The sequence below is a fragment of the Colias eurytheme genome, chromosome 21, assembly GCF_061535395.1.
Source record: "Colias eurytheme isolate Ceu_HAF_F1 chromosome 21, ilColEury1 Martin Lab GWU primary, whole genome shotgun sequence".
Lineage (NCBI taxonomy): Eukaryota > Metazoa > Arthropoda > Insecta > Lepidoptera > Pieridae > Colias > Colias eurytheme.
Genome location: NC_143000.1, coordinates 4790947 through 4818820, shown reverse-complemented (window position 1 = coordinate 4818820; position 27874 = coordinate 4790947). Strand labels below are relative to the sequence as shown.

The window sequence follows — 27874 nt, the reverse complement described above, 5'->3', positions numbered from 1 at the left end:
TTGTTTCACATAAAATTATGTCTTCCCACACAAGATTATCGCGTTAGTTATGTGAATTATTATGGTAACTAATTCACAGTTCACTAAATATAATATGTACCATTTACATCACCCGTATTGTTGATTTTATTGCTTGTTTTATATTCAAAGGTTTATTAATATTTATGCATCCTATAAATAAAGAGATTAGGTTTTTAATGGCAACATTCTACATATTATATTGTTTTTATTACCGAAACGTCAAATTATTCTTGTTTTCGTACTTCGAAGTTCGACACTTCGGTGAAATTATTTTCTCACGCTTGTGGCGTAAAAATTATACGGTTACACCTTTCACTTTACCAAAAAAACATGTATTTCTAGTGTAAAACGAGTAAAGGACCGTTGCTATCCTTGATCCTCTATTCATATGGAATAATTTCGTCAATTTTAATTCACCTAATTTGAATGTTATGACGCTGTAATTGTGTTCGTAAAAATGGGTTTGGATTTCGATGTGCTAGAGTTTTGCAAAAAGTTGCGACAAAATAGACCGCCGCCTTATCAATGTCCGCTAGAGAAATGCGATAAAGTGTATAAAAGTTTGTGTGGTTTACAATATCATCTGGTAAATTATGACCATGATAATCCGACACCGGCGACTCCTACAGTTACTAATAACAGAAAAAAAGGGAGATCAAGAGCAGCAGTACCAACTGGGGACATCGCCTTACAAAGTCCACCAAAGGAAGCATTGACGTTTGCTGAGGCACAAAAAGTAGTACAATTTGAAATTGATGGAAAAATAAGTAGATTGCCGATCGATCAGCCTGTACCTGTTATTTCATTGGAGGAATGGGAAAAGCGGAATGCCGAGTTAGAAAAGCCTTTACCATTTGTGGAACCACCACAAGAACCACATGTTAAGTTGCCAGAAGCAAGCTTCAGGGTAATATGTTTTGCATGTTTCTCTAATAGTAATGGTTTATCATTTAATACATTTTAATATTACACTATTTTTAACAACATCTGAATATACAAATGATACATTATTGCTATAATGAAGTTTATTTGGATGCAACATTGTAGTCAGACTTCTGTTTCTGTACCTTATATAACTTACCCATAAAAAGTAAACATTAGATGATATCCACTTGCAGCTGATCGAAGATTACAATGAGCGAGTTTGTGACGCACCTGCTAGACCAAACGCATATATCCGTTTCATTGAGAAATCTGCTGAAGAATTAGATGGAGAGGTTGAATATGATGTTGATGAGGAGGATACAGCCTGGCTCTCAATTATCAACAAGAATCGAGCCAAGCAGGGCTTGCCACCTGTGTCTGTTGATACCTTGGAACTACTCATGGATCGCTTGGAGAAGGAATCTTACTTTCAAGTGAGTATTCCGGAATTTATCTTTTGGTTTGGGTGTATGTTTAAGTACTAATAAATAATAAATTGTGTGTTTAATATAATGTAATGTTGTACATAATGAGAGTTTTATATATCTTTTAAACTTAAGAAAGGAAACTTCAGAAACTACTAAATCATGTTTTGTAAAGAAAAAGGTCATATTTAAAAGTTTTTATGTTCAAAGAGCGAGCATTCTGAGGTAAGTACTTATATAGAATCCATCATGTCACAAATAACTAAAAAGAACTGCACAATTATTCTGATAGTTTAATCCTATTAGCTAGCCAAGGTATGTGAAGGATTGAATAAGTATAATGAGTGTTTTAAACAAAATGAATTGATTATAATCAATAAAAATTTTGATAGGTGGTAAAAAATTTACCAACATAAAATTAGACCACTTTGTTTTCATTAGGATTGTAGGAAATATGATTTAATAATAACTGCACAGGCACATTACATCCTTGCACCAATTGGCATTATATTCTGACATTGTTTTAATAATTGATTATCTTTTTTGCAGGCATCCCAAAATGGTCAGCAAACGGCAGCAACAGTGGATGAAGACGCAGTATGTTGCATATGCATGGACGGAGAGTGTCAAAACACTAATGTCATTCTATTCTGTGACATGTGCAATTTGGCTGTCCACCAGGATTGCTATGGAGTATGTATATTTGTATTATTTGTCTGAATCTTACTTCAGGTTTTAAATATGCATATTATGTTGATTAACTTAGATCTTAGATCAAAAGTATTATATATTTAGAAATTAAAGAGTTTTAGGAGTGTTTAAATGCAATTTATTCATTATATTATTGAACCCAACATTTAAAGATTTAATGTTGCAATATGGTGCTGAGTCTATCATATTTTTTAAGTAGGTTCACATAGTTCAAAAGTTAAGTAAACTAAATAGTAAACCAGAAATAATTGTATGCTTTTTGTAGGTGCCATACATACCAGAAGGCCAGTGGCTTTGCAGAAGGTGTTTACAGTCTCCATCTAGACTTGTTAACTGTGTTCTTTGTCCAAATACTGGAGGTAAGATTTAAGAATTAAATTTTTTCTGTGTTATTTATAAAATGTAGAATAACTTGAGTAGATTTTTTAGTCTCTCATCATTTGGTTTCTTGGTTTTATTTATTTCGTAATTTATTTACTTAATTCATTTATGAATTCTTTCTATATTATAGACATTCATATAATTACAATCTTTAAAAATAAAACTACAGAACTTGATTCAAGCAATATGTTATGAATTTGTTAATTATGTATCCATCAATAAAAAAAATATTTTTTTTAGGTGCATTCAAACAAACAGACCAAGGGACATGGGCACACGTGGTGTGCGCGCTTTGGATTCCTGAAGTTCGATTCGCGAATACCGTCTTTTTGGAACCTATTGGTACGTAAATAAGTGTTATCCAAACTACCCTCAAATAGAAAAAAAATATTTTGTACCACTTTGTTTTACATGTGAACAGTTTCTTACTAGCAATTTTTAAGTTGATCTGCAAGGTTAATACCTTAACCCATTGAGCCTCAAGCGGCCCGATCGGTCCCAGACACAATAGATTTTCTATTGTGTCTGTGGTTCCAGGGCCTGGGTTATTAATTGTTTTTATTTAGAAAATAATGTAGCTCTGGCGAAAGTATAATTTTATATAAAATATTAATATTCAACATTTCATATTTACCCTTTCAGTATGTATTTTTAATTCATTTACTATATTTTGATTTGTGATTCAAAAACTAACATATATCACAAATGTCTCAGATTCAATAGAAACGATACCGCCAGCGCGTTGGAAGCTACAGTGCATGGTTTGCAAGCAGAGAGGCGTTGGGGCGTGTATACAGTGCCATAGAAGCAACTGTTATTCTGCGTTCCATGTTACTTGTGCGCAACAGGCTGGGTAAGAATCTATGTTTAAAAGAAAATTTCTATTGGTTGATTATGCATTATGCAACTATTTTTTTTATTATAAGTACATATTTTTTTTTATTTACAGATCATCTAAGTACAATAATTCAATTAGAGCTAATTGTAGTTAACAATACCATTTTTTTTATTTAATTGTTCATATATTTATGTCAGTTTATACATGAAGATGGAAGCAGCTGGCACCGGGCGGGACCCGAGCCAGCCGGTGCAAGTTGCTAAAATGGCGTACTGCGATGCGCACACTCCTGCGCATATATTGCAGGTATATTGTGTTATTATAAAATATCTTTTATAATTGTATAAAGGATGTGTTATTATTTTAATTTTACTTTCTATATAGGAGCGGAAAGCAGCCGAATCGGAAGGTGACACAAAGTCGGGCGATTTGTCAGCAATCAGACAGAAAGGCAGGGATAAAATTAAACAAGTGAGTATTTTATTAGCTATAATTAAATAAAAATATTAACGATTATAATACTTTTACATATAGCATGGGTAGAATTTGTATTTATTAATTATTATTTTGTGATAGGCTCGCCGAGTACTAGCACTAAAGCGGACATGGGCACCCGTAGTGCTAGTGCCTACACTACCTGCAGAGAGAGTGGCTGAGATAGCGCAACTGGCCCACGGGCCTCCCAGTGCACGTGCACAGCTGATGAAGAGACTACTAGCGTACTGGACGCTCAAACGGCACAGTCGGAACGGAGTGCCGCTGTTGAGAAGATTGCAGAGCTTGACTAGTCATCATGGTGAGTTTTCTTATTCTGTTAGAAGATTGTGGATAGATACAACTACTCAAACACTACAAATACTCAAACACTACAAATGACAAATACTTGAACCAAAAAATGTCCGAGTAGAGTTTTAGAAAACGTTAAATGTAATTCACACCTTAATTTGCGGCAGTAAAGTTAAAATTCACTCATCATCAATATCGCTCATTAAAAAACGATTATTATAGTTATTCTTATAATATATTTTAATGATATGTATACAGGTAGCCGAGGTATCCAGGATGGTACAGTGAATGTTCGAGAACTTTGCAACCAACTCAAATATTGGCAGAGAATTAGACAAGACCTGGAAAGAGCGAGGTATGTTTTTCATTTGTATTTGTTTTTGTTGTAATTTCTGTTACCAAAAAATTATTATTCTAAGTTGAAGTGAAACTTCTCTATGCGCGTTGAGAGTAAAACGTCATGGAGTAAGGCGACGATTTTGGTATCGTTGAATCTTGCTAAAGAAGTTTTCACTTCTAACACGTGTGTTCGGCACACACGCTCATTTTGCTTTTGTATGTTTCATTGGAAATTTTTGATTTGATTTCATTGTAATTTCTGTTGCCAAAAAAACGTTTTTTTTTGAAGTGAAAACTTCTTTAGCGGCGTTGAGCACTTTTTCTGTAATGGGTATAAAATATTAAACTCGCGTCAGGACACGTGACCTGATCGAAAAAGCGTAAGACGGATACCATTCCAAAATATCAAACATGCTCAACGTTAATAATCAAGTTTTCACTTCTGCCGGCACTCCCGGAGTGCAACCCTTCTTTTTTTTTTTGTTTTCAGGTTGTTATGCGAGCTGGTCCGCAAGCGGGAGCGTCTGAAGGCGGAGTACACGCGCGTGTGGGAGCGCTGCGTGCTGCACTCGCTGCGGCCCGACCGCGCCGCGCTGCACAAGCTGCTGCGCCAGCTGCGACAGCGCGACGCGAGCGACATATTCACCGAGCCGGTGGATCTCAACGAGGTTAGTTCTATCGTGTATCCTCGATAGATGGGCTATCTAACACCGAAAGAATTTTTCAAATCGGACCATTAGTTCGTGAGATAAAATCAAACAAAAAAACTCTTTAACTTTATAATATTATAGATAGATTATTCAACTAAAATGCATTATGTATTTCCCAGGTACCTGATTATAGTACAATCGTGAAACACCCGATGGATCTCAGCACGATGGGCAAGAAATTGGACAAGGGCCTGTACAAGACGATAGATGATGTGGAAGCTGATTTCCAACTCATGATCGAAAATTGTCTCACATACAATAATAAGGATACTGTTTTCTACAAGTAAGTTAGCTACGAAACCTAACTTATACCCGGCGCGGCCTAAGATGATCCCTATGACACTGACAGTTATTCTCAAGAGACAAACTTGTAATGGCGTCACCATTAAATTAGAAACGTATTGGAGGCGTCTAAAAATGGCATTTATTAATTTTTACGTAGCTTTATGCCATTACAATGATATTCCGTTGGAATTATAACAATTCTTAACATTTACGAGAAATTATATCAATCTGACTTTACGTTTACGTCCTTCAAAACTTACATCGTTGGCATTTATCGACTAGTGCGGAAAGTATCGATAAACAAATTTCGATAATGGAAACGAGTTCACATTTTTTCCATGCTTAAGCTATAGCTTATTCTCTATTGAATGGAACAGAAGATCGCAGCATAATTAATTAATTAATTACCGTTCGCGTTAATTTACTTACCTATGATAATATAAGTTTTTTAGAAAAATTAAATGGGGGATTCCATTTTCATGATAAAATAATATACACTGTGTTAAACGGGTTAAAGATTACGAGAAAATGATAAGGTGCATTTTTATGTTTTGGAAAACTTTCGTTTTACTTACCGTTTCGTTTACATAATAGACGTTAAAAATTCATTTTATAATATTTGTAAAAACATGTTTACCGACGTGGCTGAATGCAAACCACGCCTTAGCCTATAAAATAGTAAAGTATCGACACGATCTATCATACGAGCAATCACTAAGACGAACTGTCATAGGGATCATCTTAGGCCGCGCCGGGTATAGTGCAAATGAAAATTTTATCGTTCTAGCTTACTTTTATTTTTTTGAAGTGAAACTTCTTTATCGGGGTTGGAAAAAAATTTTGTGTAACATTTTTTCGTTACGCGTGACATTTTTCCGTTACGCGCCATTTTTTTCCTTACCACGGAGCTACCACGCGTGATTCGACGTATTTCTGTAAAGTAGCCTATAGTAAATTTTTTTTAAAATAAGGTCATAAAGTAGTTTCACTTCTTACATGTGTACACTAGGACATGCAAACTTTTTTTTTCAATCAATTACAGAGCGGGTATTAAAATGCGCGACCAATGCAAGCCTGTATTCAGGCAGGCACGGCGCGATGTACGCGAGGCTGGTATGCTGGCGCTTGCGGGTGACGGTGACGCGGGCGAGTCGCCCGAGCGGGGCAGCCCGCGGCGCAGGCGCAGCTGCGACTCGCGAGCCCGCCGGAGCAGCAGCGACAGCGAGCGGACTGCTGGTGAGTGGCCATAGTAGTAAGTAAAGGTGGGTGTGAGTGTGTGTGTACGTTTTTTTTTTGTGTGGTGTTTCTCAATGTAAGCCAGAAGGGCTTCTACATTTTAACGCGGACGCGGGGGTGAACTGAAGGTTCACCCTGGTAGCGACATGCACAAGGGCGTACCCCCGCCACGGGGATCTCGAACCTCGGCTTGGGCTGTCGCTTGAGTGGAGAAGGCCAGAAGGGCCCTAATCGGACGGAGTGTGTGTACGTGTGCGTGTGCGTGTGTGCGTGCACCGGAAGAGGCACGTCGTAAAGTGGCTAATTAGACATATACTACAGTCGTCTCTTTGTGCTAACTACTAATACTACTCGTGTGCTATCATTCAGTATCTAAAGCGGTAGCGCGCCATAAATAAAATAAAAATATGTAAAATAAAATGTGTGTAATATTTTATGTGTATAATTAGATAGAATAATTATTTTCATAGATACCCGCAGTGAACGTGGTGTGTCAGTGGCGCGAAGTGAAAAACGGGCTCCTAGTGCACAGCGAGCATCCGAGGATGATACGGTATGAAGTTTTTTTTTTAATTTATCACAATAAAAAAATATATTTCATAAATAGTTGTGCTAAATATACAAACATTACATAAAATTGATTAATTTGACTATAAATAAATGCCTTATTTCAAACTCAAACTCAAACATTTATCTATTCAATTAGACTTCTTGGAGAAGCACTTTTGAAACGTCAATACATATTTTTTACATTTACCACCGATTCGGAAAGCAGTATCTATGGAGAAGAACCGGCAAGAAACTCTAGTTGCTCTTTTAAATCATATCAGTATTACAATTTAATTTTACAAAATATGTAACTGTATATTATCATAATATGCCAGAGAACTGCCCTGTGGTTTTTACGCGATAACCCTCCATGGGTTTTTATCTTCCATATATATTCCTTATTGCTGTAATAGGCTCTCTGAACTAATACGTTTTTTACATAATTTTTAAATTTAGCACTACTAAACTCTTTGATATTGTATTAATTGTATATAACTAATACAATATCAAAGAGTTTAATACTATTGTACAAAACTTCACACAAAAAAAGGCTGCTCTTATTGCTGTAATAGCGATTTCTGCTCATCACTACATAGTAGGTACAAAGTCGCTTTCTTTATCCCTATGTCCCTTTGTATGCTTAAATCATTTAAACTACGTAACGGATTTTGATGCGGTTTTTTTAATAGATAGAGTGATTCAAGAGGAAGGTTTTAGTATATAATTTATTGGGTTTTAGACAAAGCGGGCAAGGCCGCGGGCGGTAAGCTAGTAATTATTAAAATTGTTTGAGATATTATATTGTTTTTTTGCAGCGCGACACATCCCCAGCAGTGAAGAACAAAGTGAACCGCAACTGGTGGCGTGGGAGGGGGAGGGGGAGGGGCCGCCGCGGGAGGAGGGGGAGAGGACGACCCGCGCTGTCTGTGGCGAGGCACTTGCAGGATAATGGTATATTGATACCAACCATAGACTAGACTATGGTGCAATGTGTTGTCTATGGTATTTTTGTAGCAATGATAAAGTTCGATTCAAACTTAATGGCGGTTTGGAAGTTAGCTGCGAATGCACGAGCGCGCAGGTACCTGAATTTTTAAAGAATAGGCGATCGTGATCGAATTTTTTCTATTTATTTTGAAATAAGACGACGTTTTATGAAATTTCTTCTAATTATAAGTTAATATTAATATTATTATCAATTCAGAAACGGCCACATCAGACTCAGAAACACCGATAACCAACAAGAAGACACAAAAAGTGGAGCGGACACAAAAATTGGTGACGCCTGATAAGTCACCCACTAAAGTGCCAGAGACAACAACACCCAGTCCAGGTATTTGTTTTCAATATATTAAAATAGTGGGATATATATTTTTCTTTTTTTTAACTATATAAAATTATTTTTTCTAATGAGAAAAGTGCATAAAATCTGAATTATAAAAAATCACGTTTTGTGAGTAGTCATTTAAATATTTCTTCTTTATTTTATAGTTGTAAATTAAAAGTTTGTCATAAGTTCTTAGTTATTTATAACAATTACTTTCATTCATTTAATTCGAATTAAATTCATAGGACTTGGCCTTTTGGGAGGACTCAGAAAACCAACCTTGCTGGTGCCGCCCTCTACCATCACTACACCGCCTAAGAGCTTTGGTTCTGATGGTAAGGAAAATAGATAAATAAGAACAAGGATATATATTTTGATGGTTAAATATATTAATATAAATGCAGACTATATGAATGACCATAGATGATAGAGTTTAGCGAATAGAAATATTAACTCATATTTACATCTATACAGTTAATAGTATCTTTTATTAATACACAAAATTCTCAAGCTTAAACGCAGCTAATAAAAACATAATAACTACAAAATTAAGGTAACCAGGTGGAGTGGGTACATAAATGTAATAAAAATCTTGGAAAACTGGTCTATCCTACTAATATTATGAATGCGAAAGTTTGTGAGAATGGATGTGTTTGTTACTCGTTCACGCAAATACTACTGAACCGATAACAATGAAATTTACCACACATATAGAGGGTAACTTGAATTAACACATAGGATAGGTTTAATCCCGGAAATCACTCAGAAACGGGGACTATGCGGGTTTTTCTTTAAAAACGTGGGCGAAGCCGCGGGCGGAAAACTAATAGGTTTAATAAAAATTAGCAAAATATACTTTATATTTTTAACCGACTTCAAAAAAAAGGAGGAGGTTATCAATTCGGCCGGTATGTTTTTTTTTTTTTTTATGTATGTACACCGATTACTCCGTGGTTTCTGAACCGATTTACGTGATTCTTTTTTTGTTCGATGCGGGATGGTGTCGAATTGGTACCATAAAAATTTTATTCGGATAGGCCCAGTAGTTTTTATTTTATGAGCATTTTTGTCTGTATTTGTAAATGTTGCAAGTGCAAGTTTGAAGTCGGTTGTTTTTAACGCAGTAATTGACTTGTGATATATGTACATATTGTGTTATAGCAACGTTGCCCACATTATCAGCCAGCTTGGGACGTGCACCGGAACCGAGGAAAAAAGGCCGTGGAAGGCCCCGGAAACAGGACAAAGATAAACCGTCATCTCCTGATCTATTTAGGTATTACATACCTTAATATATTATGCTCAATTTGATACATCTATCTTTTTTGAATTTCTATGTATATGGGTTCCTTGGGAAATCGCTTATAAGGTCTTAAATTGGTAGGAATTGCTTGTTATATGTTTTATTACAAGTCTTGATAAAATAAAATTTCCTTCCGATATTATGTGTTCCTTCCGTTCAGTTCAGTTCCTTCCGATGACCTTATTTAGTACTTTTATTTACCTCGGAAGATTTTGAACTATAATATGCCCTCGGGGCAGAGTCCATTCACTATTGGCTTTGCTCTATCAAAAGAAAAAAATGTCGTGAAAATCTTTAACTTTTATAAAAGTTTTACGTTTTTATTTTCAGATCATCTTTACCTTCAGATAGTAAAGCGCCAGTGTCGGCGTCTTTCCTGCAATACCGCGGTCCACCCGGCGAAGTGGGTTCAGATAGTGATTTAGCTTTATCCAGGTAATATTGTTTTTTAAATAATATTAATATTTATAATTTTATAGTATTTACTTTTCTTCATATTTTTTATGAGATAGTAGTTAACTCTGTCTAAAATCTAAGTAAAAATATCATGATCTTATTGATAATAATTCTTAAATTAAATCTATACTAATATTATAAAGCTGAAGAGTTTGTTTGTTTGTTTGAACGCGCTAATCTCGGGAACTACTGGTCCGATTTGAAAAATTCTTTCGGTGTTAGATAGCTCATTTATCGAGGAAGGCTATAGGCTATATACCATCACGCTACGACCAACAGGAGAGGAGCCACGGGGGTGAAACCGCGCGGAGCGGCTAGTTAAGTTATAAACAAGTGCCCCTCTTTTATAATCGCCTAAACAGAAATCGACAAACAAAAATATCTGAGCAACATTGTATAAAATATTTAAACGCTTATTGGAAAACTCGACCAATAGACATGTAGGCAGTTTTGCTTCGGACAAATTTTGAGCTTAGTCGAAAGTCAAGGTTTTTTATTGCATGTGAATGTTTGACTTGTAAAGATGTAGAATCGCACTTCTATCGATATAGGTTTAGGTTCAGAGACATTTATTTCAAAGAATTTTACAATTCACTTATTCTAACGTTTCACAATAGTGTTATAAACTTGACAAAAAAATAAATAAAAAAAATTGCGGGTGAGTGGAGATTATTTTGTGCAATAATATCGTCTTATGACGGTATGGCTGTGTTCCTGAGGAATGTTAACACGGATATAAAGCAACTAAATGTGACATCGATGAATTTAGTGTAAATGGTAATTTAGTGTAGACTTAACTATTTAAGGTGATTGCAACGATCTGTTCCCAGCCAATATCCCGCTAGATGGCGCTGAATTCTACATTTCTAGTTTATTTGAGTTTTTGCGTAATTGGAATAGTCATCAAACCTAGGAATAGTCATGGCGGTTACTGAATATTATATTTTATTGAAATATGTTATATCATTGCCTTAAAATCCACCCAATTCGGTAAAATTATGCGTTTTAACATCTGTCATTGCATACAGGGTCGTTTACACACACAGACGTATACAAAAATGATAAAGATTTAACTCTAGATGGCGTGAATGTAAAGCGCGTCACACACGGTGAAGATACTACCTATAATATTTTATCTAATCTAGTAATATTTTATATTACAGTATCTTAAGGTATCCGGTATCAGCGTTCTGACCATCATTTTTCTTTTTTCGCTGTAGAACCGCCATCCTGTTACAAATGACCCACAAAGGAGAATGACCACGGGTGGTATCGGTAAAATTTTAGTTGTGCCACGTATTCGTTATATTGTTAATTCCTATTTGTATTTATAATGATCATATGTATCAATATTAAGTCTTAATTAAACCGGATAAATTGAAATAATAGTAAAAGTAAAAGTTTTTCTTTTGAAACATGTATGACTACGTATGGAATCGGTAAAATACTAGTTGTGTCACGTGTTCGTGATATTGTTAATTCCTATTTGTATTTATAATGATCATATTTATCACTATTAAGTTGTAATTATACCGAATAAATAGAAATAAAAGTAAAAGTTTTGTTTTGACACATACCTATATCTATCTCTCTTGCAAACGTCATATGTCATAGTTTCTATTTGAAATGTCAAATGAATGTGTTCGACGCATTGTTCGATGTTATTTTGAAATAATGTTTAAATTACGATTTACTTTTCACATTTGTCTTGTAAATTAAAATATTACCTATGTAATAAATGTAAAACTTAACGTTCATCGTTAGTTTAAACTCGATTAAGTAGTTTTTTGAAGTGTTGAATAAAACTATTGTTTTATTTTTATTGTCGCGAACTGCGGCTTATTTACATAAAAACTTTAATCATATCTAAAAGTACTAACATCAAGCTTTAAATTGAGCTATATTTCATCTTGACACAATAAGTTTGATTGCGATACCAAGTGCCATAGTCACTTGGGCAATCTCCTGTGGTTTTCATTTTTCTGTGTGGGTAGACAAAACTTCAAAACGCCACCTGCTACGGTTTATATTATTATGAACGATTAGCTTTCCGCCCGCATTTTCAAAAAAAAAACCCGTATAGTTCCCGTTCCCGTGGGGTTTCCGGGATAAAACCTATTCAATGTGTCCAAGTTACGTTCTATATGTGTGCTAAATTTCATTGTAATCGGTTCAGTAGTATTTGCGTGAAACACACACATACACATCCTCACAAACTTTCGCATTAGTAGGAAGTAGGATTGTTATAAAAATAAAAGTTATATTTGTTGGCGTAAACTATTTTATTGTAATTTTGGGAAATAAATAATGTCAAAATTGATTACCTACAATAAAACGCAGTTTTATTTTATTACCTACATTACACTATTGTTTTTTTTTTTATCAAAACATGTATTTGAAGTAGCAAATATGATATTATGCTGATCCAAGCATTTTCACTCAAAACTAATATCACTAATGATTTGTAAAAGTAAATTATTTCAAAATACATTTCATAACCAACAAGTAAGAATAATTATTCATACAACAACAAATCAAAAACACTATTTACTATGGAAAAAAAAACCAGGAAGGTGAAAAACATATTTACGATTTCGATGCACTCGACTTTTAGTAAAATAATAGGTAAAAATATTATTATGGTTTTGATCACAGACATATCTGTGGTTTTGATTTTAGCTACTAGTATCAGAAAGCTGCGTGTTCAATGCACGTCGGGGTCCCACAACTGTGGAGGAAGGAAGGTAGAATACCTCCATCGAATAAGTGAAGTTTCTCGACATATCGATTTGCCGGCCGGCCTCAATGAAGATTGTCCGAAAGTTGTATATGTGCTGTGTAACGAAAAAATTTCGCTAGCGCGATTCAGAGTGAGGTGTCGTACAATATACCTAATGAAGTTTTTCATCTTTTTATTTTACTGCAAATACAAAATAAAAATTAAACAATGGTAATGTAAATTCTAAACAAACTACTACCAAAATACAATTAGAACAAAAATCATTTGACTTGTTTATTTCACTCAGAGGCCAGAGGCGGCTCGTGACAAAATTGTATAGGTGTTCACTTGAAATAAAACAACGAAAATACAATAGCGTTCGGGATGATTTATTACAAAAAAATGAGCACCACATTTTATAAATGTCTATAACACTAAAAATTACAAAGTACAGGCTATTTCAAAACGAATTCAATGACTAGGTATCAATAATTAGTAAATCACCGAATTTGCATTCGCGAGCGTAGGTATCCATAGTGTTTGTCACTGACGGTCACTGACCTCTATAACTTATAGTTATAGAGGTCAGTGGTGTTTGTTGTGTAAACATGTATGTATTTGAGTAGTTAGTAGCATATTATATTCTGAATTTCTGATCCATGCCTATTCACTCAAAACTAATAACACTAATGATTTGTAACAGTAAATTATTTCAATAGGTAGGTATTTGAACATTTCCCAACAAGACGTAAGAATAATTATTCGTAGGTATACAAGATACAATAACAAATCTAATACACTATTTATTATTTTATTATTTACTAGCGGTCCGCCCCGGCTTCGCCCGTGGTACATGTTTACGTTTTCTCTCCATAAGAAGTAATAGCTAGAGAGCTAGCGCAAAGCTACCTGTATGTATTTGACCAGACCTGTATTTTTGTGTGTTGATTCCCCTATACCTACTATACATGAGATGAGGAGTCACTAAGCCCAGAGTGGTGGACGGGGCGCGCGCTTAGGTAAGACAGGTGGAAATTTTTGGCGAACTTTGAAACCATTTGACCACGTCTGCCATTTTGATATTTGAAAATAGATTATTATTACTATCGGAAAATAACAATGGCAGACCATTATCACGCGGATAACATTCTGGCAGACACTTATGAAAGTGCTGAAAAAAATACAATTTTGAAAGTATTTGACCAGATCTGCCATTCATATATTTTATTTATTAGGGTCTTAAAAACTTATTTTCGAAACGGCAGACATTTTCATTGCGTACAGACTTCAGCAGACAACAAAACTTTACAGACTTCAGCAGTCAACAAGACTTAGCTTCTACATGGTCAGATGTATATATGTATTACGTTCCCTGACCTTACATCAATGATTTACTTTATTAATGTTTTTATGGTCATTTACATTTAATTTTGAAAACTATGGAATAAAATTTATAAATTTGATGATACAAAACTAAATATACATTTGTAAAGAATCTCAAATATAAAGTTGTGTTGCAAATAACAAATCATCATTTAAATATTTAGTTTATTTCTTTATTTAAGAAACAATTAACAATTACAAAACAACATAAAAAAACACGCATGCATTTATTGAAATGTTCATTCATCATCACTATCGTATGGCGTTGTGTGACTCGTCTTCATAATCCATTGAATCGGATTCTGTAAAAGTAAAACGTAAATTATATAATAAAAGAAATGAGTCATTATAAACTTACCTAGTAAGGCAATGCCTTTGATGTCGCACGATGCCGCCGCGCCGCCAGTGTAGGTACTTCTGCTGCTACATGAAAATATGCTAGGGTTGCAACAAATGGGAAATAAAACAATTGTGATTATTACTATTATGATGTAATCATTTATTCATATTATGTACATTCAAAACAATTGCTATTATTAAATCTGATGTAATTATTTTTTCATAAATATATAATTATTATTAATTACATAATATATTGCACTGTGAAATATTTACGTATCACTTTATTTTTGATGTTCTTAATTGTCTTTTATAAAATTTAAGTGACGCATTCGCATTGGGATCAACAATCCGATAAGAAAAGAATGGAGACAACATATACATAGCTTTGATTTCAATTCTACAGATACAAAATATACAATCTATCTAAAATGATACAACGGATGTTTCCTGCGTTTTCTCGTCAAAATACTGAAACAACGTAATTATTGTATAGTAGTTGGGCGTGAAAGTAAAAAAACAAATGAAAAGTGTTTTCCATATGATTATTTATTAAATTTACGCGATTAAGAATAATTTCAACGATACAATTTAGTAACCGAGAATTCAGAGGATTAAAGAAAATACCTGCCTGATCATTTTATCAAACTCTAAAAGAATTATGGTTATTTCGCATCACTCGGTTTATTAGTTTGGTAATAATTATTAAAGGTAGTTACAACCCTAGCCATTGAGTCGAACGGTAGGCAACACAATATCGACTTTGTGCGGGTACATATATGGTACATTTCTTCTTGCTGTGAAGCGTAATTATTATTATTAAGATTTTTTAGGCTATTTTGAATCAGCTGTTCTAATTTAATTCTAGAAATTTATTAAAACGTGATTTTTTTAAAAGTATATTATGAGTTTATAAATACCTCAACCAATAGTTATTGTGTCCTATCCTCATTTCTTTATATCTTGGTAGTTAACTAAAGTGTTAAATTTACATAACCTCAACAACAACATTTACACTGCCACTGCACTAAAACTAAACTAACTAGCTCTCTAGCTATAAGAACCATCCTCGTACTTCAAGGGATATAATAAAAAAAGAATTATCGAAATCGGTTCAGCCGTTCTCGAGTTATGCGCTTACCAACACATTTTGCGATTCATTTTTATATATAAGACTAGCGGTCCGCCCCGGCTTCGCCCGTGGTACATGTTTACGTTTTCTCTACATAAGAACCATCCTCGTACTTCAAGGAATATAATAAAAAAAGAATTATCGAAATCGGTTCAGCCGTTCTCGAGTTATGCGCTTACCAACACATTTTGCGATTCATTTATATATATATATAAGATTATGTGAAAATAACCAGGAAGGTGAAAAAAACATATTTACGAAAACATAGTAACATATGGCTGTCGCTACAATAATTATACTTCAATTTTATCTTTTTATACCTAGTAGAACTGGCCGACGAATAAAAAAAATCGTATTAGAATACAATATATTACGGAACAAAAAAAGGATTGTAACTGAATTAGGTATGTTTGTTTCTGGGCGCACCGTTTTCGACGACGCGACGCGCGACGTAAGCGTATAGGTATAGGTACCTACTTTGCTAAAACAAACTAATAAAATTGTGTGTCTGTCTGAAAATTCGGAAAAGCATATTTTGCAAGTTTGTGATTACTTTGATAGTTTACCGATTTATAATAATTGTAATTGTAATTGTATAATACATATATCATTTGCAATGTGGTGAAATTTCATAAAAATCACGGGCCAATTTTTTGTTTTGAATCCCACCGAAAATATAATTGCGTTATTAGAATAATTAATTACTATACCTACCCACGATCAATTATTACAATATAGTCTCAAATGCATACTAGAGAAATATTGCAATTTGATTCAATTAAAATGCATAGCATACAAAAATAAATTCACAACACAAGAAATTCCGCGCGCAAATCATAGCGCGTGTCAATGAAATCAAGAATGTTTTATATCAAGCCGACGGGGACGAGCGACGACGCGACGCCGAACAAAAGTACCTACGACGGACGACCACGCTTCGAGTTGCCAAACACACAGCCAAACAACAATAATGAGTAATAAATTGTTTACAAAAAAAACAAGTTTTCCATTTTTCTGTATGAGTAGACAGAACTTCAAAACGCCACCTGCTACGGTTTATATTATGAACGATGGTTATAAAAATAAAAGTTATATTTGTTGGTGTAAACTATTTTATTGATCAATAATTTTGGAATTTAAAACTGTCAACATTGATAACAATAAAACGCAGTTTTATTTTATTACACTATTGTTTTTTTATCAAAACATGTATTTGAAGTACCATATAATATTATGCTGATCCAAGCATTTTCACTCAAAACTAATATCACTAATGATTTGTAAAAGTAAATTATTTCAATATACATTTCATAACCAACAAGTAAGAATAATTATTATTATTCCTACCTACAACAACAAACCTAAAACACTATTTACTATGGGAAAATAACCAGGAAGGTGAAAAACATTATATTACCTATTATATTTCATCGCTTCATTCTTCAGATATTATTTACTATGTAGTTCCCTTTTTCAATGCTAGCAACCACGCACGCCTTTAGATTTTTTTTTTTTTTATATTGAGGGTATTACGACCTGACAAGTATTTGCTCGCTTTGAACGATATTCATTCCTTTTTCGTGCGCCGCAACATACGGACGTCTCAAATAAGTGCAAGTTTCGTCATGTTGAAGAGAAATTCGAAGGAGAAAATTGATTATAGTATGAAGATTAGGAAGTTAAAGAAACATAAAACTTATAATATCATCTTCGGAATCCGAAGACGACACAAGTAAGTACTTACTTTGGAGTTTTAAAGTGTCTTTATTTCGATCTGTAATACGACGAATGAAAGTTTCTTATAACTTACGAAATTGAAGCGTTGAAAAATATTCAAATATTTTTCGTTTATACCGGGAGGTTGTCCGAGATGGCATCACAAAGGCAATTTAATAGCTCATGATTTCTAGAAGTGAAATAATATGTATTTACATATTACTTTATGCCGGGAGGATGTCCGCGATGGCATCACAAAGGTTATGTAATTTTTTACTTTAGAGTACATACTTAAGTATTATTAATGTATTGAAATACATATTTATACCGGGAGGATGTTCGAGATAGCATCACAAAGGTAATTTAATAGTTCATGACTTCTAGAAGTGAAATAATATTTACATATTATTCAATTTATGCCGGGAGGATGTCCGCGATGGCATCACAAAGGTTATGTAATTTTTTACTTTAGAGTACATACTTAAGTATTATTAATGTATTGAAATACATATTTATACCGGGAGGATGTTCGAGATAGCATCACAAAGGTAATTTAATAGTTCATGACTTCTAGAAGTGAAATAATATTTACATATTATTCAATTTATGCCGGGAGGATGTCCGCGATGGCATCACAAAGGTTATGTAATTTTTTACTTTCGAGTACATACTTAAATATCATTAATGTATTGATATACATATTTATACCGGGAGGATGTTCGAGATAGCATCACGAAGGTTAAAATCGAAAATTTTTAATAGAATAAAAAATAAAAATAAAAGCCGGGAGGATATCCGCGATGATATCACAATGGTATTTTTATTGGAAAATTATAAATCTTTATTGGTACATATATAATTAGTAATTACTTGTTTAATAATTACCAGCTTACCAGGAGGCTATTCGAGATAATAGCACGATGGTTTGTTAGTTGAATATCAACTTATGTTAAAAAATAAAATAACCCTAAATCATAATTTTATAAGTACCCTCGATAACAAAATTTTTTGTTACCGGATCCAGATATCCTAGAAACGGTCCACCGACAAATTCTTTGCCGGGAATTATGTACATTACGACGGATTCAGCTGCGCTTCAAGCAAATGAACCAGTAACGGTTGATACCACGGCCCCTCAATCGGAGCCTGTCGACTTAGAACCTGATATCTTAGCAGCATTGGGCGAGGCTAATGATGTGATTCCAGAATATGGTGAAAAAATTCACGAAAGTCTCGCCAAAATATGGTTGCCGATCCTTAAGAAAGTTTTCTAAAAACTTATTAGATTCCCGAAAATTGCGTATTACTCCAGGCTCCTACGTAAATTTCGGAGATTCAGGCTGCTACCCCTGAATCCGGTAAATTCTGGGATAAGAAAATGGTTAATTTGCATTGGCAATAATTGGGGGCCGTTATAACAGGCGTTAATAATAATCTCCTATTTACGTAGTAAGAACAAGTTCTTAGTTCGTAATAAGAAATATAAGATGGAGGCCAATAAGTTTATAAGTGTATATGTCGCATATTCTCGGACCTCCATCATCGACAAACGGAATCAAGAAAAAAGTTTATTAGGCCTTGTTTAGACAAAACTTTTTTGCAAGTTGTCGATCATTCTGAAAGGGATAATACATTGTTTGGAGACAATGTATCGGATAAAATAAAAGCTTCGAAGGTTATTACACCAAAACCTTATAGTTCACATGCTCATACAGCACACACATCTCGCAATAGTTTCCAGGAAAACTGGCAGACACCTTCTCGCTTTCAGTCAAACAGGGGGGGGGCGAGAAGGTTACAAGAGGGACATACAAAGACCAATCCCCTCTTCGTAGCCAAAGATGACCAGCTCGAGCTAATATTGTGCACCAAAATAACAATAAAGATTTAGTTACGTTATTTTACGATTGTTGGCGTAAAATTACTAATAATACAACCGTTCTTAAATGGGTTAAAGACGGTGTGGATTTACCATTTTTTAATGAAGTTTTTCAAAATTCAGTGCGTACTTAATTTTGGTCGGGGCAATATAAAGCTGACATGCCTGTGGCAATAAATAACCTTATAGACTTGGGAGATATTCATGTTTGTAACTCAGTAAAGGGCAAATATATCCCAAATATATTTTTAGCACATAAATCAAACGGCGGTAAAAAATTCATACTTAATCTTAATAAATTTATATTAAAAATGTCACTTTAAAAATCGAAGATCATAGGACGGCGTCGAAACTTATTCCCGAAAATGTTTCATGGGCTACAATAGACCTTAAAGAAACTTACCTTTTAATGCTAATTGAGCCGGTATTTCACAAATTTTTCATAAATAACAAAGGTAATAGCATAACTTAAAGAGTTTAAAGCTATGCCCTATGGTCTTTCTATTGCGCTAAGAGTGTTTACTAGGTATATTAATGAAGGAAGTTATAGCATTCTTAAGCCGAGGTTCTAAGTCTGTCATTTACCTCGACGATATTTTATGTACAGGTAAAAATTATACTGAATGCCTAAATAATTTAAAAGAGACAATAAAACTATTATCTTGTCTAGGCTTGGTAATCACTATTGAAAAAACTTCATTGGTTCCAAGTCAAAAATGTAAATTCCTTGGGGTTATATATGATTCATGTAACCTAACTTTCTTTGCCTGATGATAAACGTAATAACATTGCACATATTTTAATTAATAAATTTTCAAAATTACCTATTTGCACAATCCGAGAATTCGTGTCGTTAGTGTCTTTATTTTTAAATCAACATAACAATTAAATTGGTGGTCACAACATAATATATAAAACAAATTTTATGAAATCTCCAAAATTTACATTAGGTATTTTTTCAAATGTCTCAAGGACAGGTTGGGGTATTTTTGCAATAGGTAATAAACGAGTGCATGGTTCATGGAAAGAATGTGAAAAAATCTATCTCATAAATTATTTAGAGCTGCATTTTTAAATTTATAAACATTCGCAAACACCTATTCTAATTGTGCAATATTATTACGAATTGATAACAAAACTGCAGTTAGTAACATAAATAAAATGGGTGGCATACAATTTCTCCACCTTAACAAACTAACAAAGTAACTGTGGCAATGATGCGAGCATCGAAACATATGGTGGTTCGCGTCTTATAGGTATTAATAGTAAAAATAACGTCGACACTGACACAGCCAAGAAGAATAAATCCGGATATCGAATGGAGTTTATGCAATGAAACATATCAAAAAATTTGGAAGAGCATTAGGTACAATACTAAATGCAGAAAGTAAGTGTCGTGGCATCTCGACCCTGATGCGTCATGTGTCGACGCCTTCACCATAAATTAGAATAATATAAATTTTTACGCATTTCCCCATTTACTTTTATTTTGAGATGTTTACAAAAAATAGTTGAATCGATATCGAAGTCGATACGAAGCGTGTGGGATACAAGTTTCTCCGTGGTGGCCTTCGCAGCCATGGTTCCCTCTCGTCAGAGAGCTAATATCATCAAAAATTATATATTTGAAAACAGATAGGTACGAATCTAACGCATTCTCATCCCAGTCCAGCGCCCACTGCACTCACATCTAACGCTGGCTGCAGCGAGGCTCTCCGTGAAGCCTTCCTACGGAGATACATCCCATGGGAAGCTATCTAACTAATGTTGGCATCGCTTTCGAGTAACACTAAGAAGCAATATTATAACGTAACATATCAATTATGGTGGCAGTTTTGTCTAAATTGGAATATTTCCAATTTTGAGAGTACAGTAGCGGCTGTCATATCATTTATAACAGAAGAGTTTAACAAAGGGGTTTCGTATGGTACTTTAAACTCACACGTCTGCCTATCTTTAATATTAGGAAATAATATCGGGTCAGATGAATGCCTAAATACAATTATTCTTGGGACCCACAATTAGTTTTGAACCATATCTTAAGCTGGTTTCCTAATAGAAACGTAAAATTGGAACAATTGAATAAAAAATTAGTAATTTTATTAGCGCTGTGTACAGCACAGCGAGTGCAGACGTTATCTCTTATAAATATTAATAATATTTATTTCTCAGGCATCACTGCCTGCTAAATTTTTCATTACAGACCTCGTAAAAACTTCAGCTCCAGGTAGAGATCAACCTTTTCTTAAACTTCCATATTTCAAACAAAATATAAGTATTTGCCCCGCTACTGCACTGTCTGATTATATCTATGTCACAAAACATTTTAGGAAGGATGAGGAAAATAGATTATTACTTACTTTTACAAAACCGAATAAACCTGCCACAACTCCAACAATAAGTTGTTGGATCAAAAATGTGTTATCGAAAAGTAGTGTCAACATTTCAATATTTAATTCACATAGCACAAGACACGCTTCAACTTCTGCTGCCTCTGCTAGTGGTGTATAATATACGTAAAACTGCTGGTTGGACAAAACATTCCAAAACCTTTGCATAAACTTAATGTATTTAATGAGAACGAATTTGCATAATCGATTTTACAGAAATAGTATTTAATTATATTTTCGTTAATTTATAATACAAAATTAATAATATTGATGTTTACGTTTTATTCTAAACTTGCACCCAAAATGGTTCTTACAAAACTTTTATCTCTTAACATCTACATAGTAAATAATATCTGAAGAATGAAGCGATGAAATATAATATATGATCAAACGAACTTCAGAGTGAAGTTCGATCATTATTATATGAATCGCTTCATTCGAAGATATTAACACCCACCACACCCTAACCCAAAGTTTTGTAAGATTAGACTCTAAAAATAATGAATATCGTTCAAAGCGAGCAAATACTTGTCAGGTCGTAATACCCTCAATATAAAAAAAAAAAAAATCTAAAGGCGTGCGTGGTTGCTAGCATTGAAAAAGGGAACTACATAGTAAATAATATCTTCGAATGAAGCGATTCATATAATAATGATCGAACTTCACTCTGAAGTTCGTTTGATCATATATTATTTACGATTTCGACGCACTCGACTTTTAGTAAAATATAGTAGGTAAACATAATATTATGGTTTTGATTTTTGCTACTAGTATAAGAAAACTGCGTGTTCAAACTACTTGTTTGTCTGTCTGAAAATTCGGAAGTACTTTGGTAGTTTACCGATTTATAATAATATTGTATATATCGTTGTTTAAAAAATATTCAAACACAATAAAATATGATATACTGATTTATCACTGGTTTCAGTGATGAACTGATGAGTCAATGTTAGCCACTATACTTTCGTCATACGTGTGTATGATTGATGTGATTTGCAACGTGGTGATATTTCAGAAAAATCACGGGTCAAATTGTCCCACCGAAAATATAACTGCGTTATAAGAATAACTATACCTACGATAAATTATACATAATACAATATAGTCTCAAATGCATACTAGTGAAATATTTTATTTGAATCAATAAAATAAAAAAAAAATAAAAAATAATAATAATACAAAAATAAATTCACAACACAAGAAAATCCGCGCGCAAATCATAGCGCGTGACAATGAAATCAAGAACTTTCGAGCCGACGCGACGCGGACGACGAAGGAGCCTAACAAAAGTACCTACAATCATAGGCGGCTCGTGACAAAATTGTATGGCCGTGTTCACTTGAAATAAAACAACGAAAATAGGTACCTACAATAGCGTTAGCAGTACAAAAAAAATGAGCACCACATTATAAATGTCTATTTATACACTAAAAATTATAGAGTATTTCAAAACGAATTCAATTATTATTTAGCAATAATTAGAAAATCCCCGAATTTGCATTCGTGATCGTATTCATAGTGTTTGTCTACACTAATATTATAAAGAGGAAAACTTTGTTTGTTTGTTTGATTGTAATGAATAGGCTCATAAACTACTGGACATTTTACCAATGTTTGCAAGTTTGTGATTACTTTGATAGTTTACCGATTTATAATAATTGTATACTTATATCATTGTTTAAAAATATTCAAACACAATATGATATAGGTACTGATTTATCACTGGTTTCAGTGATGAACTGATGAGTCAATGTTAGCCACAATACTAATCACGAACAATAATGAGTAATAAATTGTTTACAAAAAAAAACATAGTTTCTAAGGTCATTAGTTTTATTTTATTTTATTGTTATTTTCTTTGAACGATTGGAAATGAAATTACTCAATTTTTACACAGAACTTTGATTTATTAGAATTATGCTCATTATGTATAAGATAACGAACGCGAATGCACGACATCTAGCGCGTCAATGTCTAAACATCGCCTTTCGTTTAGACATTGACGCGCTAGATCTGTAATAAGTATATAGTCTATGCGCTAGATGTCGTGCTTTATGTCGTGTTTCGCTTGGCAAAAGTCACGCACACTACTGTAGAAATGTCAAATTTTTCCGGTATTTTACTGTTGTTTTTCTAAGTAAATATTGTAAATTATTGATTAAAAAGGTCGAACGCGCACACATTTCATTATAGAGAAGTGATAAAATGATTAGTTTTAAAGAAATAGTGTCTGTGTTAAGTGTTTAGAGGTAATCAAAAATGTATGGAGGGACGGTCGGAACATCAACCTTAAAGTAATTTAATTAATAATTGTTTTTAATATGTATAAGTATAATAATTCATCATATATCCTCCTTTTTTTGAAGTCTAATGGAGGAGGAGGTTATCAATTAGGCCGGTAATTTTTTTTTGTCCCCAGGTCGTCAAGCAGCAGTTCCGTGTGGTCGCAATCATGTTCGTCGTGCACGCACTACGACGAGAACGGATCCGATAGATCGTGTTCACTTTCTTCTAGTGATAATGAAGGGTGAATAGCGTTATAATTATTATCATATTTTGTTTAATTCAATTTGTAAATTCTTTACATATTTAATAAGGCCCCGGAATCACAGATGGCCCGATCGGGCCGTTCAAGGGGCTCAATGGGTTAACGGTATAAAATGTTATGTATGTTTCCGAAATAAAAATGATAGGATCTCTTCTACAATGGGAACAGTATAAATAAATAAATCAATAAATAATAATAACTTTATTGACATAAATAAATAGGAATACTAATGTAAACAGTAGTAAAATAATTACTAATTATTGAAAAATGTTGTGCCTAGTTACAAAGTAGAACAGCAATATTTGTATGTAAAGTGCATTATTCCGCACGTTGGTACGTACTCAAATTTATTTTAATTATTTGTCAAAAAATATCGATTGATTGATTGATGTAATATTCCATACTTTTACCATTATTATAACCGACGACGCGGTTGGCGCAGTGGTAGAGGAACACCAGAGGTAGAGGAACAGGAGAGGAACTGCCTGCTGAGCCGACGGTCCCGGGTTCGATCCCCGGTCAGGGCAAATATTTGTGTGATGAACTCAATTATTTGTTCTTGGGTCTGGGTGTTATCTATATATGTATTTATTAAATATTATATTTATCGTCGCCTAGTACCCGCAACACAAGCCTTAATTGAGCTTACTGTGGGACTATACCCGGCGCGGCCTAAGATGATCCCTATGACAGTTCGTCTTAGTGATTGCTCGTATGATGGATCGTGTCGATACTTTACTATTTTATAGGCAAAGGCGTGGTTTGCATTCAGCCACGTCGGTAAACATGTTTTTACAAATATTATAAAATGAATTTTTAACGTCTATGATGTCAACGAAACGGTAAGTAAAACGAAAGTTTTCCAAAACATAAAAATGCACCTTATCATTTTCTCGTAATTTTTAACCCGTTTAACACAGTGTATATTATTTTATCATGAAAATGGAATCCCCATTTAATTTTTCAAAAAAACTTGTATTATCATAGGTAAGTAAATTAACGCGAACGGTAATTAATTAATTAATTATGCTGCGATCTTCTGTTCCATTCAATAGTGAATGAACTATAGCTTAAGCATGGAAAAAATGTGAACTCGTTTCCATTATCGAAATTTGTTTATCGATACTTTCCGCACTAGTCGATAAATGCCAACGATGTAAGTTTTGAAGGACGTAAACGTAAAGTCAGATTGATATAATTTCTCGTAAATGTTAAGAATTGTTATAATTCCAACGGAATATCATTGTAATGGCATAAAGCTACGTAAAAATTAATAAATGCCATTTTTAGACGCCTGCAATACGTTTCTAATTTAATGGTAACGCCATTACAAGTTTGTCTCTTGAGAATAACTGTCAGTGTCATAGGGATCATCTTAGGCCGCGCCGGGTATAGGTCGATTTGTGTAATAATGTCCTATAATATTTATTTATTTATTTATTTATACAGGTCAAGCAACAACGAGGCTGCAGAAGCAAACGTGGACGGTGCGACGGACAGACGCCGGCGACCGAGACGAGCGCAAACAGCTGATGTTGAAAAGGAACCCCCCACTACACCGCAAAAGGTTAGTTTTGTAGAAAAGTGTATATTTTCAGTTGCGAGAAGTTGATATAATGGATAAATTGCTCAATTAGTTTAGATTAATATTTATTTAGACTTATGCTACCTCATAAATTGACGGATAGTACCTAGCATTATTGCTAATCCTAGGTACTCTCCGTAAACGATATAATTTTATTATTAAGGTAAAATATTTGAACATTTATTTTATCGTCAGTTTCACTTCAAAATAATCCACTTGTTCGTGTATTTTATGTTTATATCCTGCAAGCAAACTCAATAACTAGTTTTGTACCTTTGTTTTTATTTCATTAAGGGCCGATTTTTCAATGCTTGGATAAAACTTACCCGTGCAATAAAGTATTACACGATAATGTTAAAATGTCACGTAAACTGTCAAATACGGGCATTTAGAATACGTTTTTAAAATGGTAGTTTTAAACATTATCCGACGAATAAGTTTTAACCAAGGATTGAAAAATCAGCCCTTAGTGTAGTAATAAAGAGTCAACAATTGTTCGCTTTTGAAATAAATAAATAAATAATGTGACTTGCAGCAGGGTCGCGGCACACGGTCGACAACATCCAAAACGCCCGTGAAAAGTTCAGGCACAGATGTCCATCTGGAGCCTTTGCAGTTAGTATGGGCCAAATGCAGGTAATTACATAATATACAGGTTTCATCTATTTTTTTAATATAAAGAAAAATGTTGCTTGTACATTCCTATTTCCTATACTGACATTTTTAATCGACTTCGAAAAAAAGAGGAGGTTCTTAATTAGACAATATTTTTTTGTTGGCTAAAAAAAAGAATTATTTAAATAACTTATTGTCACTATAACACACATTAATTACAATACATAATTCAAATTTCTTCAATTTCAGAGGTTACCCATGGTACCCAGCTCTTATAATAGACCCGAAAATGCCAAAAGGCTTCGTCTACAATGGCGTACCGCTCCCCGTACCACCGCAAGACGTATTGAATCTCAAGAAGAACTACTCTCATGAGCCAATCCTATACCTTGTACTATTCTTTGATGTCAAGCGTACTTGGCAATGGCTGCCACCGAATAAATTGGAACAATTAGGCATAGACAAAGCAGTAGATCAAGCAAAGTTAGTAGAATCTAGGAAACCAACAGATAGAAAGGCGGTGAAGAAAGCTTTTGGGGACGCGATGCAGTTCAGGAAACAAGTGGATGGAGATAAATGACAAAGGTTCAGAAGGCAGAGGCCGCAACGACACCGCACGTTCAGCTTTGGCATGTTCTCCAATATGAAGATCAAAACGCCGGAGTCGAGTGATAGCAGCGATTAAACAGTTTGTGAAGGTAGATGGAAAAATGTATGAATAAGATATGGGATTGAATGCGTATTGCGTCACTTTTGCGACATTTTTTGCGTCAGTATTAATCTTTTAAATTGTATGTGAAAAACATATGATTAGATAACAAGATACTTATAGAATGTAGAGAACTGAAGTAGCGCTGTGATTTTAAATTACAGTGAAAGCTGAGATTATCTTGATGGGGGCTATTATTTAGTTGTGAAGTTACAGGTTACACATTGCTATTCCTATTATGTTTTTGTGTTACTATAAAATAAATTTGAGAATTGAGTTCGCTCTTATTTCTTAATCGCAATAATTTTCAATTTAAACTTATTCATATTTCGTATTCATATCAATTCGTAATAAAATTAAGCTGTAGAATTTTCAACGTTTATATATTATTAACATTACTGGTGATTATTAATAATTATTGTATAAGCGGTTTTTCCATCTACCCTCCAAACATTACAAACTTACATATTATAATATTGAGTGTGTATTTCAGTATGATTGTATTTAATAATGTGTGTACATGTAAATAATCAAAGCTTAGCTTGGGATACTGATAATGTGAGCCAGC

At 33.8% G+C, this 27874-nt stretch overlaps 1 protein-coding gene across 1 annotated transcript; it reads left to right on the top strand.

The window, feature by feature from the left end:
• Positions 1 to 262: 262 nt before the first annotated feature.
• Positions 263 to 27874, top strand: Br140 (bromodomain-containing protein 140). Its single transcript, XM_090114685.1, has 23 exons — positions 263 to 928; positions 1140 to 1379; positions 1920 to 2063; positions 2347 to 2440; positions 2703 to 2804; positions 3177 to 3315; positions 3498 to 3606; positions 3685 to 3771; positions 3877 to 4096; positions 4345 to 4441; positions 4916 to 5093; positions 5255 to 5418; positions 6463 to 6656; positions 7127 to 7209; positions 8021 to 8156; positions 8410 to 8538; positions 8778 to 8867; positions 9694 to 9808; positions 10166 to 10270; positions 24269 to 24376; positions 25847 to 25964; positions 26518 to 26618; positions 26847 to 27874. Exons 1-23 carry the CDS (start codon positions 479 to 481, stop codon positions 27175 to 27177), a joined length of 3534 nt encoding a protein of 1177 aa, XP_089970811.1. The 5' UTR covers positions 263 to 478; the 3' UTR covers positions 27178 to 27874.